The sequence below is a fragment of the Pelodiscus sinensis genome, chromosome 9 (genome assembly GCF_052426305.1).
Source record: "Pelodiscus sinensis isolate ZL-2025 chromosome 9, ASM5242630v1, whole genome shotgun sequence".
In the NCBI taxonomy this organism is placed as follows: domain Eukaryota; kingdom Metazoa; phylum Chordata; order Testudines; family Trionychidae; genus Pelodiscus; species Pelodiscus sinensis.
In genome coordinates this window covers 14987019-15001834 of record NC_143060.1, presented here as the reverse complement: position 1 = coordinate 15001834, position 14816 = coordinate 14987019, and the positions used below count along the sequence as shown (strand labels likewise).

Here is a 14816-nt window from a genome sequence, read left to right as displayed (position 1 = left end):
TTTGAAAGAGGCTCTTTCGAAAGATACTTTTGAAAGAGCCTCTTTCGAAAGAGAGCGTCTAGACTGCACGCGGAATTTCGAAAAAGCAAGCCGCTTTTTCGAAAGAAAGCACCCAGTGAGTCTGGATGCTCTCTTTCTAAAAAGCCTGTTTGCTTTCAAGAACGCCTTCTTTCGAAAGAGCACTTTCGAAAGAAGGCGTTCTTCCTCGTGGAATTAGGTTTACCACCGTCGAAAGAAAAGCCGCATTCTTTCGATTTAATTTCGAAAGAACGCGGCTGCAGTCTAGACGCAGGTGAAGTTTTTTCGAAAAAAGGCTACTTTTTTCGAAAAAACCCCTGAGTCTGGACACAGCCCCATTGACAGAGACTTACACATGCTTAACTTGACATGGATTAGGTACAATTCTAGCTCAGATTATGTTAACGGGAGTCTTTCTTGACACTGAGACATCAAAGAGGCCAGAACTTTAACCTGTACATCCCCTATCCCATTGCTACTTACACTGTGCAAACATAAGTTTTTACAGAGTTGGTTAATATTTTGCTTTTAATTGTATAGATTTCATTACCTTTACATAACATGCTTCCCGCACCTATACTAGAACACATAGCAAAAACTTGTTTCTTCCATTCCACTTTGTGCCATATAACAGATAGAAGCAGGAGCAGATGGCAGAGAAAGACTATTTTGCTGAGGTCTTCATCGGGTTTCCCTTGTTCGCTTTCATCTCCTTTTACTGGTTAGATTTACACATGGAGCTGCCAAGTGGAAGCTGTGTGTTGGTATCTGGAGTATATGCCTCACATATGTCCAGTGCATTCAGGTGGGTAATGAATGAGCTGATAGCCGGTTATTTCTCAGAGCTCTTCATTAATAATGATGTCTTTCCAGCAAGTGCCCAGAAGCTTTCGCTGACATTTATTCTCAAAAGTATCTAGTTCTCCATTTAACATTTTTGGTAAATGTCAAGAACACAGCCGTGTCTTAGCACTGAGATTCTGTTTGAATTGAAAATTCTCAGTTTTGTCCTGTTCCCATATACTTTTTATTTCCATCTATTTAGTAAATGCTGTGAATGTCTTGCCTGTCTCTGACATCACACACTTAAGGGTGTGTCTAGACTACAGGGATTTTTTGAAAAAAGTGGCCTTTTTTCGAAAAATGTTTACTTGCATCTAGACTGCTGCCGCGTTCTGTCGACAGTAAATCGAAATAACGCAGAGGTTTTGTCGACCGCGGAAAACCTCATTTTACGGGGAATAATGCCTTTTTTCGAAAGTGCTTTTTCAAAACAAAGGCGCTATGTAATGCAAACAGTGCATTTTCAAAAGAGACTGCATGGGTGCTCTCTTTTGAAAAAGCGACTTGTTTTTTCAAAAGTACTGATTGTAGTCTAGACGCTCTTTTTCAAAAGAGGCTTTTTCAAAAGTATCTTTCGAAAAAGCCTCTTTCGAAAGAGGCTTGCAGTCTAGACGTAGCCTTACTGTCTTTCACAGAAATCAACTTTATATTAAGTCTTTAAAATAAATCTGTAGCTTAATAATTATATAGCTAAGGAGTTCTCTTTATGAAAAGAGATCCAAAATTTAATTTTTTAATTTTAATTAATTTAAATTTAATCTAAAATTTAAACAGGGGAAAACCAATGAAATCACACATTTAAGAGATTAAAATTGATGTATTTTAAAAAACTGATTTCTTTCTACTTGAGAATTTGTTTAAAGCACTCTAACATATATACCTTCTATTTTACAGCGCTGGATTACATTCAGTCACAAAACTTAATATTTTTTACAATATATTAAAAAGCTTGGGACACTGGTGGGTTTTTGTTTTGATATTTTTTATAGATGACACTGAAAACTTTTTTACAGGACACACAAAGAAAGATACAGTGACATTTGTAATCAGAGAGGCCACATCATAATAATCTGAAGCACAAAATAGGGAGTGTTAATTGTTTTATGGATAAATCCTGCTGTTACAGTATTAAAAGCTTACCATTTTAAAAGTTTTGAGCTGATTGTTAAAGCACATTGCAATGTCTGAGTGTGGACCGAAACAGAGCATGAAAACGACAGAGCAGGAACGCTGTTACCACTGTGGCTGGATGAGGTCATTATTATTAGCAAAGAGATAAGCCCTGCAGAGATTCTTTCCTCAATAAGCATATCCTAAAAATAAAACACTTGGCCACACTTGAAAATAAAAGCACAGCTTTGCATGCCTATTTTAATGTTTTAAATATTATGAAGCAGAAATGGAAATGTAGTATGCTACAGTTTGCATCATGCATGGAAATCAAGGTTTTAACGATAGGCTAATGTAAACAGGGTCATTCTCACTGCACAGTCCACAGACTATATCAGTCATCACTATTAGAAGGCATCTTTGCATCTCTTGGGACTCTGGAAATAACAGCTTCTGAAGGATTGCTCTGGTTTAAAGCCTCCTCTGAAAACCCTATACTAAAGCAAACTCTGCTCTGGGATCTGTGAGGGCGACACGATATGCTTATGTATGGTGACCCTGCACTGGGAAAATTCTCCCCAGGCCCTTTGTGGCATAGTGCTGGAAAGAAGTCAGTCTCTCTTTCAGCCAGGGTTAATGTAGCATGTACATGGAGTACAGGTTATATACTGTGATGAAGAAGAGTGGGCGGAGAGAAAAGGGTGACCAGCATAGAGCACATCAGATCAATATCTACAGACCCAGCATCAGGGATGGATAAACCCATAGGACATAAGATTTGCAGGAAAACAGAAACCGCACATTTTAGGCCTACAAATCACACACCCCAACAGTAGAAAGCATAATAAATAATACTTTGTGTGTGTGCATGGAGCACCTTCCATTGGAGAATCTCAAACCATTTTCCGATATTAAAGAATCATCCCTTGCCACACCTCTTATATAAGCTACAGATAAGTTCAAAACAGCCGTAGTTGATTTTCTGGGGTTCGAATTAACGGGTCTAGTGAAGACACACTAATTCGAACTGAGAGGGTGTTCCCATCAATGCTGATTGTCCTGCTTTCACGAGGAGTACGGGAAGTCAAAAGGACAGCGTGCTCCCTTCTACTGTGTATTTACATCACTCCTGTCCTCACTTGTAAGAATACTAGACAAGGCCTGAAAGATTGCATTTAAAAAAAGTAATGGGTACTGAATAGCTTATCTCCTTTCCTTCCCTGAAAAACAACACCCACCTTTGCAGGGTTTTTTTAGTTCAAACACATTAATAATTAAAGATAAACAGTCTGCTTTCTAATCCATTCATCTTTTGCTTACAGTAAGCATTAGATACAGTGATATTGTTGTTTCACTCTCCAGTGACTTGTTAAGCTTATATGAATGTCTTGAGAGATAAACTATACATTGCCTTTTAAAAACTTTAGGGTTCTAATGTAGCTGTTTCCAGCCAGAGGAATCTGTCCATGCTAGAGTAAACACACATTTGTGCCATGTTTAGTAGGTTGTGGTGCCTAACCTCCATTTTATCTTTGGTTGTTAGCTTGTGTTCTGTTCTTTCTAATGATTTTATCGTCTGCTGCTGGGTCTAGTTCAGACACTGTGCTCCTCTACAAGACACACAACTACACAATGGGGAATAACTGGCTAAGCATGGGTGGACTGTGAAAGTTGAGCTGGGGGAGGCAAGCCCCCCACCCTAACCCCAGTCCTTCTGTTGAGGTCCCACCCGCACCCCACCCCACCACGGGCAGAGGAAGGCAGAAAGTACATGGGCCCCAGCCTCCCCATCCCTGGAGCACAGGAAGGGTGGAGGGCGCGTGGCCCTAGCCTCCCCGGCCTCAGAACATGGGGAGGGCAGAAGGTGCACAGCTACAGTGCCCCCAGCTAGGTGCACAGGGAGGATGGACTCTGGGGTAGTAACACTCCACCCCAGGACGCCTACAGCAGGCATTCTGGGAACGGAATGTGGGTGGGGCCAATGCCTTCCCCTGCCTACCATACTAGCTGCCCATGTGGCTAAGGGTAATACTGCAGAAAAGGAGCTGAGGGTTATGATAGATTATAAATGGACTGTGAGCCTACAACATGATGCAGATGCTAAAAGGGTCATATTCTGGGTGGTATTAACAGGAGTATCATATGTAAGACATGGCAGATAATTATCCCACTCTACTTGGCACTGGTGAGACCTCAGCTAGAGTACTGTGTCTATCTATCATGGGCAACCTCTTAGACTCACAGAATACTAGAACTGGAAGGGACCTCAAAAGGTCATCAAGTGCAGTCCCTTGCCCTCACAGCAGGACCAAAGTAGACACATTGGAAACAGAGCAGAGGAGAGCAACAAAACTGATAAACCTGATCTATGAGGAAAGGTTTAAAAAGCTGGGCATGTTTTGTCTTGAGCAGTGGTTCTCAAACTTTTTGGCCTGCGGCAGGGAAGCAGGAAAACCTGTTGCTCGCAGTACCTGAACACTTTTTCAGGCTAGTTAAACACTTATATTAGAAAAGGTTTTAGAACTAAGATCCTCCAGATTCTTGGGGCAGTTCCTGCCGTTTGCTCACAAAACAGCCCAAAATAAAAGGCTTTGCACTCCCCTGATTCTGGTGGAGGTGCAATAATTTGAACGTATCTTGAATGGTGGGAATGTGAAACAGAGGAGGGGAGTAGCGGCTCCAATGTATGCTCCCTTGAGACTTGCAGAAATCCCCCAGAAACATCACATATGCACACTCCACAAACACGTTCCCTTTTAGAATTTGGTGGTTGTCTGCCTGGAAACCCCCATGAGCTGATGTCGCTAGAACTTTCCTCCACACATCTCCTCCCACTGACGAGTGAAGTGAGAAGTTGTATGCAGCTGTGAAGCTTCTCAGGATCATGGGCTGCTGTTGGAAACGGGGTGACCTTATTATGTGTGTGGAGGGAAAGACCAGGGTGAGAGGTAGTGCTACTCAGACCCATAGATCTTTGGGGTTGGAAGGATTTAAGTCTCCATGGAGTCATAAAGTCCTCCCTCTGGACGGAAAGGCACTCCACAAAGGAGAGACTCTGAGATTTTGATGTAGCTTTTCCTCCTAAAGAGAGGAGCCCACCAGGCCCAAAGACTCATACTCCTGAACTATTGATATCACTGCCATTTTTCAGTGCACTTCTCTCTTTATTACACACATTCAGGGTGTGCTCCAAAGCCTATGAGAGTCAATAGATGTCTTTCCCTGACTTCAGTGGCCTGACATAAGCCCCTTACTGCTTTCAGCTCTTGGCATTCACCATGAGCCACTGGGAAGAAAGAGGGAATTTCTCAGAAAGCTAACACCAACTAAGCCAAATCATTTGCTTTCTCAATTGTTCCCTAGAACAGAAAGGTGGTGGGAGAGAGAGGGGAGGTCTACATTTGAAAGTCGCTTTTGACACTTTCTGATTAGTTACTACTGTTCTGGCCACTTCCTGCAAAGCCAAAAACCACAAACAGAAGTGCCCCTGGGTCTATCAAAGCCTGAACTAATGGAGGTTAGTCCTGTGGTGGAAGTGATGGGGGCAATGAGAGGAAAAGCAGCCGCTATCTAGTGCTTACAAGACAATGACCGCAAGGGCTAGTCATCAGTGCTGGCTACAGCCTCAAAGAAGCCAAGTAAAATGAAAGAAAATGAACAGCCTTACTCTCCTTAGGTACCTACGTCTTCTATTGAACAGTGGCCAGTGTATGGCAAACCTGCATCATAAGAGGTGAGCAAGGCAAGCACAGAAGAGATGTGAACAAATCTGTTTCTAAAAATGGCCCTTTCCGATTTAGTTACTTTTGAGCAGAAAATAGTGGTGAAAAGAAACAATATTTCTCTTGCAAGCAGTTGCACCAATCATGAAAGTTTAATGACCGGTGATGTCCCCAAATGCCCTAGCTCTACACAGAAACTCTGTATGTAGGCACTTAGATTTCATTGATGCCATAAACATCAAAGCATTTAATGTGCTTGCAAGTAGCACAACTCAAACAGAAGAGTTTATGGGACAGTGAGAGAACTCATTTCCTATTATTAACGTCCCTTCTCCTAACCCTGCCCAATTAAAAAGGAGAATAAAACATGTACAGTAATAAACAAAGCTGCCCTGATTCTTCATCATAACCATGTGCTTGTATGTTATATCACCATTAGGGATATTAAATATCGGTTAACTGAAAAGTCAATTAGCCTCATGAATTCTTATCAGTTAGTCGATTATTCTACAGTCGCAGGGGTGGGACTGGCAGCTAGTGCACTCCAGCCCCACTCTTGAAGAGCCCCTCTATCAGAGGCAGCAGCGCAGGTGCCAGGCGGGAGCTGGTCTGCAAGGGGACCCCCTCACAGACTGGCTGGCCTGCCACCCTGCGCTGCTGCCTCTGATACAGAGGCAGCAGTGCAGGCTGGCAGCAGCCCCTGTCTGGGGTAGGGGGGTGTCTGAGCTCCCGGACCCGGCACAAGCCGGAACTAAGCCAGGCTGCCTGCCTGCCTGGCTCCTAATACACTTTAAATGCAGAGCTGTAGCTAGTAGGTTCCAGACCCAGCAAGCCAGGACTGAGCTGGGCTGCTGGCCAGCCTGCTAAAAAATTAACTGGGAAGGGGTATGTATGTGTGGTAGGGGCGGGGGAGAAATGCATGTAGTCTATAGCATTAACTTATAAGCTTTTGCTTAACAGTTAATTGACTATAATATTACATCCCTAATCACCAACCTCTATTTATGGCTATTTTGTCTTCTGGCTTGCCAGCCCTTTGGCACAGGGTTTGACTCTGATCTGTATATATGGTGCACAGGACATGGTACCATCATCTTGGCTGGGGTTCTTGGATGCTGCTTTTCTTTACTGCTATTATTAATTCCTATAATTTTGACTACACCTAATGAAATCTTGTGACCTGTAATCTCAGTGCTGTCTTTGACTCTTCTCACAACTCTTTCTAGGCACTCAAGCCATCCCATATTGGATTTCTTGCTGAATCCTGTTATCTTTCTCTTTTAACCAAAATCCAGTCCTTGCTTAAAACTGTCCATCTGCAAGAAATCCTTTTTCCTCCTCAATAACCCCACACCCTTTCCCCTTCTTAATTACTGTGCAGTACCTTATATTTCATCTTTGAAGCATACACCTTTGGGGGGGGGGCAAGAACAGCGACTTCGCTAACACACTGTGCAAAGTGATGGTACCAAATCACTAGGGTTATTAAAAACAAATCAGCCTGAACAATGATTACATATTTCATATTCTTAGTGAATAGGAAATAATTATGGAATATATATGTAAGCTTGAATCAATAGCTCATAATATATCTAATTTCCTTCATGTTTCTTATTACAACTTAATGATTACAGGAGTCCTGTGGCATTATAGGTTACTCTAGTGCCCATTAAATCAAAATTGCTATAATTCAGCATACAAAGAATACACCTACTTTACTCTTGGTTTGGAAATCACAGGTCCATTGTGCACATGCTGAACTCCCACTAGAAAAGGGGATGGTGTTTGGGCAAAATACTAAGAAAAATAATACATAAAGCCACTACTCCATCAAAAGGACTTTTCTTACATACAAATTGTTTACATTGCTTTAAACATGTCTTTTGGAAACTGTTGGCTGAGTATGAAAGTTGGGATTGTACACAGGAATGATCTGATTATTTAAATGGTCCCCTTTTGCTAGGCTTATTTATATTTCCCAATAACTTTTTATTCTGAGCATTTGGGATTTTTCAAGTGAAGAGGAACAATTTTTCTTCTTAGAGAACAGATGAATTGTGTATTTTTCTTTGGTGCTGTTACATGAGAAAAGTCCAAATGAATTGGAAGTAACACTGGAATTATTAAGGAAAAAAGAAGGTGCATGGATTTTTATTCACACATCTTTCAGACAACTGAGGCAAAGCCTGTAGCTGAGCTGAAAGTGCAAGGTGAATTTTGACTGATTACGAAATCAGCCTCTATGGTAGGAATCCTTATGCATAAATCAACCCTGACCCTTCTGCTACAATTCTCAACCCAAAGCTGCTTTGATACTGGGAGTATGTATGATGTCTTTAGGGCAAGGGAGAAGAGATCATCTTTGGCTCGTGTGCACCTCCCCTATTCCCTAACACAGGCATGTCCAAAGTCCGGCCCGCGGGCCAATTGCGGCCCGTGTCCCGGTTTAATACGGCCCCCCAGGTAATTTGGCAATATCTATCTTTTATGGCCCCCAACAAATCCATATGTATTGAGATGAATACATTGTAAAATCTCAGTTAATGTCAGTTGGTCCAAATCAGTTATAAATATATTTGGACACAACATGGTGTTATGTTCCTGTTCATATTTTTTGAACTTAAAAGTTGACAGACAACCTTTATTACCAATAATATGTAATGTACTTTACAATGTTCCTGACATATATTTCAGCTTCCTGGATTTTTTTTTTCATCTGGCCTTCAGATATGAAAGGCAGAGTGATTTAACACCTGTTTAGATTGGTCATCCCTGTGACAAAATGAAAAGTATGCTGTTTGCAATAAACTTTGCATAAAATAGTTAATTTGCATTTAATTTTAATGGTTCAAGGAATGTCAGGCAAAATGGTCGGCCCTCACGCATGTTCACTTCATCAAATCTGGCCCTCTTTGAAAAAAGTTTGGACATCCCTGCCCTAACATGATACCAGCTACATCTTCTGCAGTGGTGACAAGATGGAACTAAATGGTGCCTAGCTAAGACAGGTCTCTTTATTCACCATTTTGTTTCCAATTTCCTCTACATGCACGACTGACAGTTTGAACACTCTATTCTTACCCACAAGCAAAGGAGGAATGTAGAAGTCAGGGTTAGAAATGGCTGAGTATGGTTAGTAAAGAGTGGGTTGTGATCTGGGGCTGGAGAAGGCTGTCACCTCAGCTTGGGGGATTGAGTTGCAGGGTCCAGGAAAGGGTATAGGTGCAGAAGAGGATTTTTCACCTGGAAGAGCAATCTACGAAGGGTGCAGGTTCTGGGAAGGGGCTGTGACCTGGAGGAGGGTGTAGAAGGTTTGGGTTGTGACCTAGGGCAGGGAGCTGGCAGGGATGGAGTGGGGTGCCAGGTGCAAGCTCTGGCTGGGAGACATGTATCATAGTAGGTGGCTCCTGGCCAGCAGCCCAGTAGAACCCTCAGGCAAACTCTCTGCCTGCTGTGGACCCACATGTTGCTCAAAGCAACCAGCTACTGGGGCCAGAGTGTGCATCTCTGCACACCACACACTCCTTGGGAGGGCCTCTGGGCACAGCCTATACTGCACGCATGACCCAGACAGCTCCCATTGGCTGGTTTCTGGCCAATGGGAGCTGCGAGGATGGTGCTGGGGGCAGGGGCAGGGCATGGAGATCCCATGGTGGCCCCAGCAGCTGGCCATTTTGAGTGGCATGAGGGAGTCCCATAGAGACACGGGATGCTGGCGGCCCAGAGCATCATGGTAGGCCAGATCCAGCCCATATTTTACCCACATTTGCTCTAGAGTGCCTCCTGGGCAGCAGGGACATATCAGCTTTAGGAAGGCCACACACTAAGTACAGAGGGAAGCATTAAAGTGAATACCCTATGATGACAGGTAGCAAATGCGAAAATCTGGGATGGTGGTCAGGAGATTATAGGTGCCTCTAAAAGAAATAATCCCCAACACTGCAACTGTCCTATGAAAATCAGTGCATCTGGTCAGCTGAACACCCTACTCTTCTGAGGTGAACAATAGGGAGGCTACCATTCCGTTTTAAACACCACAGTCTTCCTTTAACCAAGTTGCTAGCCTGCCTGGCTCCTGCAGCCTGGCACCTATGTGGATTATGTTGTGCTGCTGCCTCAACACTCCCCAGGCAAATATTTCCAGCCTTGGTTGCCAGGTCTGGTTCCCTGCATAGCAATCCCAGGCACTGTGTTTTCTGGCAATAGTAACCAACAGTAAGAAGGCCTGACCCCTGCTGTGGCTAAGGCACGGCTACCACCGAGCATGCACAGGGGAACTGGATTCCTGATGCTGCCTGACTGGCCTGATTTATGAAGGACAGGGAAAGGCTCCACTGTGGAATACAGGCACTGGAGTGGTGAGGGAGACACAGAGTAGTTACATAGTAACTACAGGTTGTACAGGCCTCACCTGTTGCACTGGGCACAGGCAAGAGTGTACATGGGAGAGGGAGTGCACAGGGCTTCATGCAGTGTATCCATGAGAGGGAGGGAGCAGTGCGGGCCTGTGGAGGAAACCAGGTGGCAAGAAGGGAATTGCACTATGCTCGTGCTGGGTCAGGGAATGGGAGGTTGCATGTACTGGGGCAAGGGGGTGGGACTGCATGGCTTGTGCCCTGGGAAAGGAAGCATGGGGGCTGCATAGGGCCTGCACAAGAGGCTGCCAGTGGGTACCCTGAGGGATGACAGCGAGGAGGCTGCACAATGCCTGCACTGATGGGAAGGTGGGCTGCTCCGTACATGACCTGGGGGTTTGAGCTAAGGGAGCTGCATGCTGCATATATGGAGAGGGCAGGGCTGCCCAGTGGGTGCTTTGGGGGATGGGAGCAAGGGGGCTGCCCAGTGGCTGTCCTGGCCTAGGGGAAGGAAGTGAGGAGGTTGCACGGTGCATGCAGGGGAGGGGAGCTGCCCGGTGTGGGCACTAGGGGTGCGAAGGGGCTGACCTGCCCTAGGGATGGGACTGGGGAGGGGAATGAGGAGGCTGCATGGTGCATGTAGGGTGGGGGAACGCATCCCCAGGGGGTGTCTTGGGGGAAGGGAGTGAGGGGACTTCTCTGTGGCTGCCCTGGCCCTAGGGGCATATGCACAAGGGAGGGGGCAGCTGCCCCATGGATGCCTTGCGTATGGGACTGCATGCATGGGAGGGGTGCACGGGGGGTGCTTGAGGGAAGGGAGCGAGGTGGCGACCTGGGACGGGGGTGGGACTGGGGAAAAGAGCGACTGGGTTGCATGGTGCATGCACGGGAGGAGGGGGCCCGGAGGGTGCCTCAGGGACGGGAGCGAGGGGGCTGCCTGGCTGGGGGGGGAGGGGGGACTGGGGCTGGGAGCGAGGGGGCTGCCTGGCCTGGCGTGGGGGACTGGGGATGGGAGCGAGGGGGCTGCCTGGCCTGGGGTGGGGGACTGGGGCTGGGAGCGAGGGGGCTGCCTGGCCTGGCGTGGGGGACTGGGGCTGGGAGCGAGGGGGCTGCCTGGCCTGGCGTGGGGGACTGGGGATGGGAGCGAGGGGGCTCCCTGGCTGGGAGGGGTGGAAGGGGGACTGGGGACGGGAGCGAGGGGGCTGCCCGGCAGGGGGGGGGGGGGGACAGGAGCGAGGGGGGATGCCCAGGCAGCAGGGGGGGAAGGGGGACAGGAGGGAGGGGGTGCCTGGCCGGAGGGGGGGACGGGAGCGAGGGGGTGCCCGGCCGGAGGGGGGGGGGGCCGGGAGCGAGGGGGTGCCCGGCCGGAGGGGGGGACGGGACGGGAGCGAGGGGGTGCCCGGCCGGGGGGGGGGGGCCGGGAGCGAGGGGGTGCCCGGCCGGAGGGGGGCCGGGAGCGAGGGGGTGCCCGGCCGGGGGGGGCCAGGAGCGGGGGGAGGGGGGCCGGGAGCGAGGGGGTGCCCGGCCGGAGGGGGGCCGGGAGCGAGGGGGTGCCCGGCCGGAGGGGGGCCGGGAGCGAGGGGGTGCCCGGCCGGAGGGGGGGACCGGGAACAAGGGGGTGCCCGGCCGGGGGGAGGGACCGGGAACGAGGGGGTGCCCGGCCGGAGGGGGGCCGGGAGCGAGGGGGTGCCCGGCCGGGGGGGAGGGACCGGGAGCGAGGGGGTGCCCGGCCGGAGGGGGGCCGGGAGCGAGGGGGTGCCCGGCCGGAGGGGGGCCGGGAGCGAGGGGGTGCCCGGCCGGAGGGGGGCCGGGAGCGAGGGGGTGCCCGGCCGGAGGGGGGCCGGGAGCGAGGGGGTGCCCGGCCGGGGGGGGCCGGGAGCGAGGGGGTGCCCGGCCGGAGGGGGGGGGGAGCGAGGGGGTGCCCGGCCGGGGGGGGGGGCCGGGAGCGAGGGGGTGCCCGGCCGGGGGGGGGGGCCGGGAGCGAGGGGGTGCCCGGCCGGAGGGGGGGCCGGGAGCGAGGGGGTGCCCGGCCGGAGGGGGGGGACGGGAGCGAGGGGGTGCCCGGCCGGAGGGGGGGGGACGGGAGCGAGGGGGTGCCCGGCCGGAGGGGGGGGGCCGGGAGCGAGGGGGTGCCCGGCCGGAGGGGGGGGGCCGGGAGCGAGGGGGTGCCCGGCCGGAGGGGGGGGGCGGGAGCGAGGGGGTGCCCGGCCTGGGGGGGGCCGGGAGCGAGGGGGTGCCCGGCCTGGGGGGGGCCGGGAGCGAGGGGGTGCCCGGCCGGAGGGGGGCCGGGAGCGAGGGGGTGCCCGGCCGGAGGGGGGCCGGGAGCGAGGGGGTGCCCGGCCGGAGGGGGGCCGGGAGCGAGGGGGTGCCCGGCCGGAGGGGGGGACCGGGAGCGAGGGGGTGCCCGGCCGGAGGGGGGGGGGACGGGAGCGAGGGGGTGCCCGGCCGGAGGGGGGCCGGGAGCGAGGGGGTGCCCGGCCGGAGGGGGGCCGGGAGCGAGGGGGTGCCCGGCCGGAGGGGGGCCGGGAGCGAGGGGGTGCCCGGCCGGAGGGGGGGGCCGGGAGCGAGGGGGTGCCCGGCCTGGGGGGGGCCGGGAGCGAGGGGGTGCCCGGCCGGAGGGGGGCCGGGAGCGAGGGGGTGCCCGGCCGGAGGGGGGCCGGGAGCGAGGGGGTGCCCGGCCTGGGGGGGGCCGGGAGCGAGGGGGTGCCCGGCCGGAGGGGGTGCCCGGCAGCGGGGCGAGGGGCAGTGCGCGCAGCAGAGGCGAGGGCTGCTCCCAGCTCGGCGCCGCTTCTCCCGCGCCGGGCGATGCAGATTCCCCGCCGCGCCCCGCCCGCTACTCAGCTCTTGACTTTGCCGAAGGTGCCGACCCCGAGGGTGTCCCCCAGCACGTAGTGCCCGATCTTCACCCGCCCGTCGTGCTTCTGCTTCTCAGCCATCTTCGCCGCGCGCGGACCACAATGCAGCAGGGCCGGGCGGGGGGGCGCGGGCACAGGGGCGGCCCGGGCAGGGCGATGCCCGCCGGGCGGGGGGCTGGCACGGTGCACGCACGGGAGGGTGGGGAGAGGGGATGGCATCGTGCCAGGCCTGGGTCTGTAGGAGTGGCACGGCGCCGGGCCGGGAGGGGCAAGGGGGCTGCATAGGGGATGGAGTTTAGGGTGCCAGGCTGAGGGTTGGGAGCCATCCTGGGGGAGGTAGGAGTGGCAGTGTCAGGCAGGGGGCATGGTGCCTGCATGGGAGGTTGCCAGGCTTAGGGGGTGGGTGCCAGATTTGAGGTGGGTATAGGAATGATGCGGTGTCGGGCTGGGAGGGGCAAGGGGGCTGCTCCGGGGAAGGAGGTCAGGGTGCCAGGCTGAGGGGTGGGTGCCAGGCTGGGGGAGGTAGGAGTGGCAGTGTCAGGCCGGGAGGGGGCAAGGGGGCTACATAGGGGGTGGAGTTTAGGGTGCCAGGCTGAGGTGCAGGTGCCAGGCTGAGGGTTGGGAGCCATCCTGGGGGAGGTAGGAATGGCAGTGGCAGGCAGAGGGCTGAGGTGCAGGTGCCAGGCTTAGGGGGTGGGTGCCAGATTTGAGGTGGGTATAGGAATGATGCGGTGTCGGGCTGGGAGGGAAGCATGGTGCATGTGGGGCAGGTGCCATGCTGAGGTGTGGGTGCCAGACTCCGGGGCAGGTAGGAATGGCACTGGGTGAGGCCGGGCGGGAGGCAGCATGCATGGTACATGCACAGGGGGAGGTGGGGTGCATATCACGCTCCGGTGGGGAGGAAGAATCACAGAGTTGGAGTAGGAGATAGGCATGGTTCACATGTTGGTATTGGGGATGTTTGGGGAGCATGGTGTCCCTAGTATCTGTTTGCCAGAAGCTGGGAAAGGGTGATAGGGATGAATCACTTGATAGTTGCCTGTTCTGTTCATTCCCTCTGGGGCACCCGGAACTGGCCACTGTCAGAAGACAGGATACAGGGCTAGATGGGCCTTTGGGCTGACCCAGTCTGGATGTTCTTATGTGTCAGGTCTGGCAATGTAAAAGGAGGGTGGGAGAGGTACATGCTAATCTGGGAAAGGGGGTAGCACAGTCCATGACAGCCTGAGGGAGAGGATGAGGACCAAGGAACAGTGGAAGATGTGGAATGGGGACATCGTAAGATCAAGCTGGAGGAGGGATTCCAACTGGGGAGGAAGGGGTAGCAAAGTGAGATGGAGGTTGGGAACATTGTGCCAAGAGGATGGGGAAGAGATTTGGCAGTGCTAAGCTGGACAGAAGGCAGGAGAGGCTGGGGAGGTGGATGCAGGGGTTATTGTCAGGCCAGAAGGAGGGCATGGGGCTAGGTCAGTGTCTGGTGGGAGAAACATGGGTGCCAGACTGAGGGAAAAATTGATGCAGCTTGGAGGAGGAAGACTGCATGATACTAGGCTAGGGTCAGGGGGTGGGGAGAGTGGTGCTAAATTATGAAGATGGGATACAGTGCTGCGACTGCCAGCCCAAAGATAAGGCACTGAGCTTGGGGTAGGGGTACCAGATCACACAGGTTTGACGCCATACCATAGAGGGAAGAGGAGACAAGACTGTCGGGGGGGAGGGGAGTGGGAGGGGAGGGAGCAGTACTCTATTTTGCATGAACCACTTGCTCTGTAACCAATTGCCTAGCCTTAAACTAGTATTTAGGTGCCAGTGTTTGATGAACAGTAGTACTGAGCTATATTTTAATGGCCTGGATGCAGGAGCATTTCTGTGGTATTTAAGTAGGACAACAGAATAACAATAACACAGGAATA

The 14816-nt window shown here is 52.0% G+C and overlaps 1 protein-coding gene across 1 annotated transcript in view; it reads right to left on the bottom strand.

Moving 5' to 3' along the window:
• The window catches only part of PRKAA2 (protein kinase AMP-activated catalytic subunit alpha 2), a 36761-nt gene extending 23710 nt beyond the window's left edge, over positions 1 to 13051 (bottom strand). Inside the window, exon 1 of the mRNA XM_075936056.2 lies at positions 12891 to 13051. Coding sequence (XP_075792171.2) covers positions 12891 to 12984 — 94 coding nt within the window. The 5' untranslated portion in view covers positions 12985 to 13051. The remainder of the gene's footprint in view (positions 1 to 12890) is intronic.
• Between the last annotated feature and the right edge of the window lie 1765 nt (positions 13052 to 14816).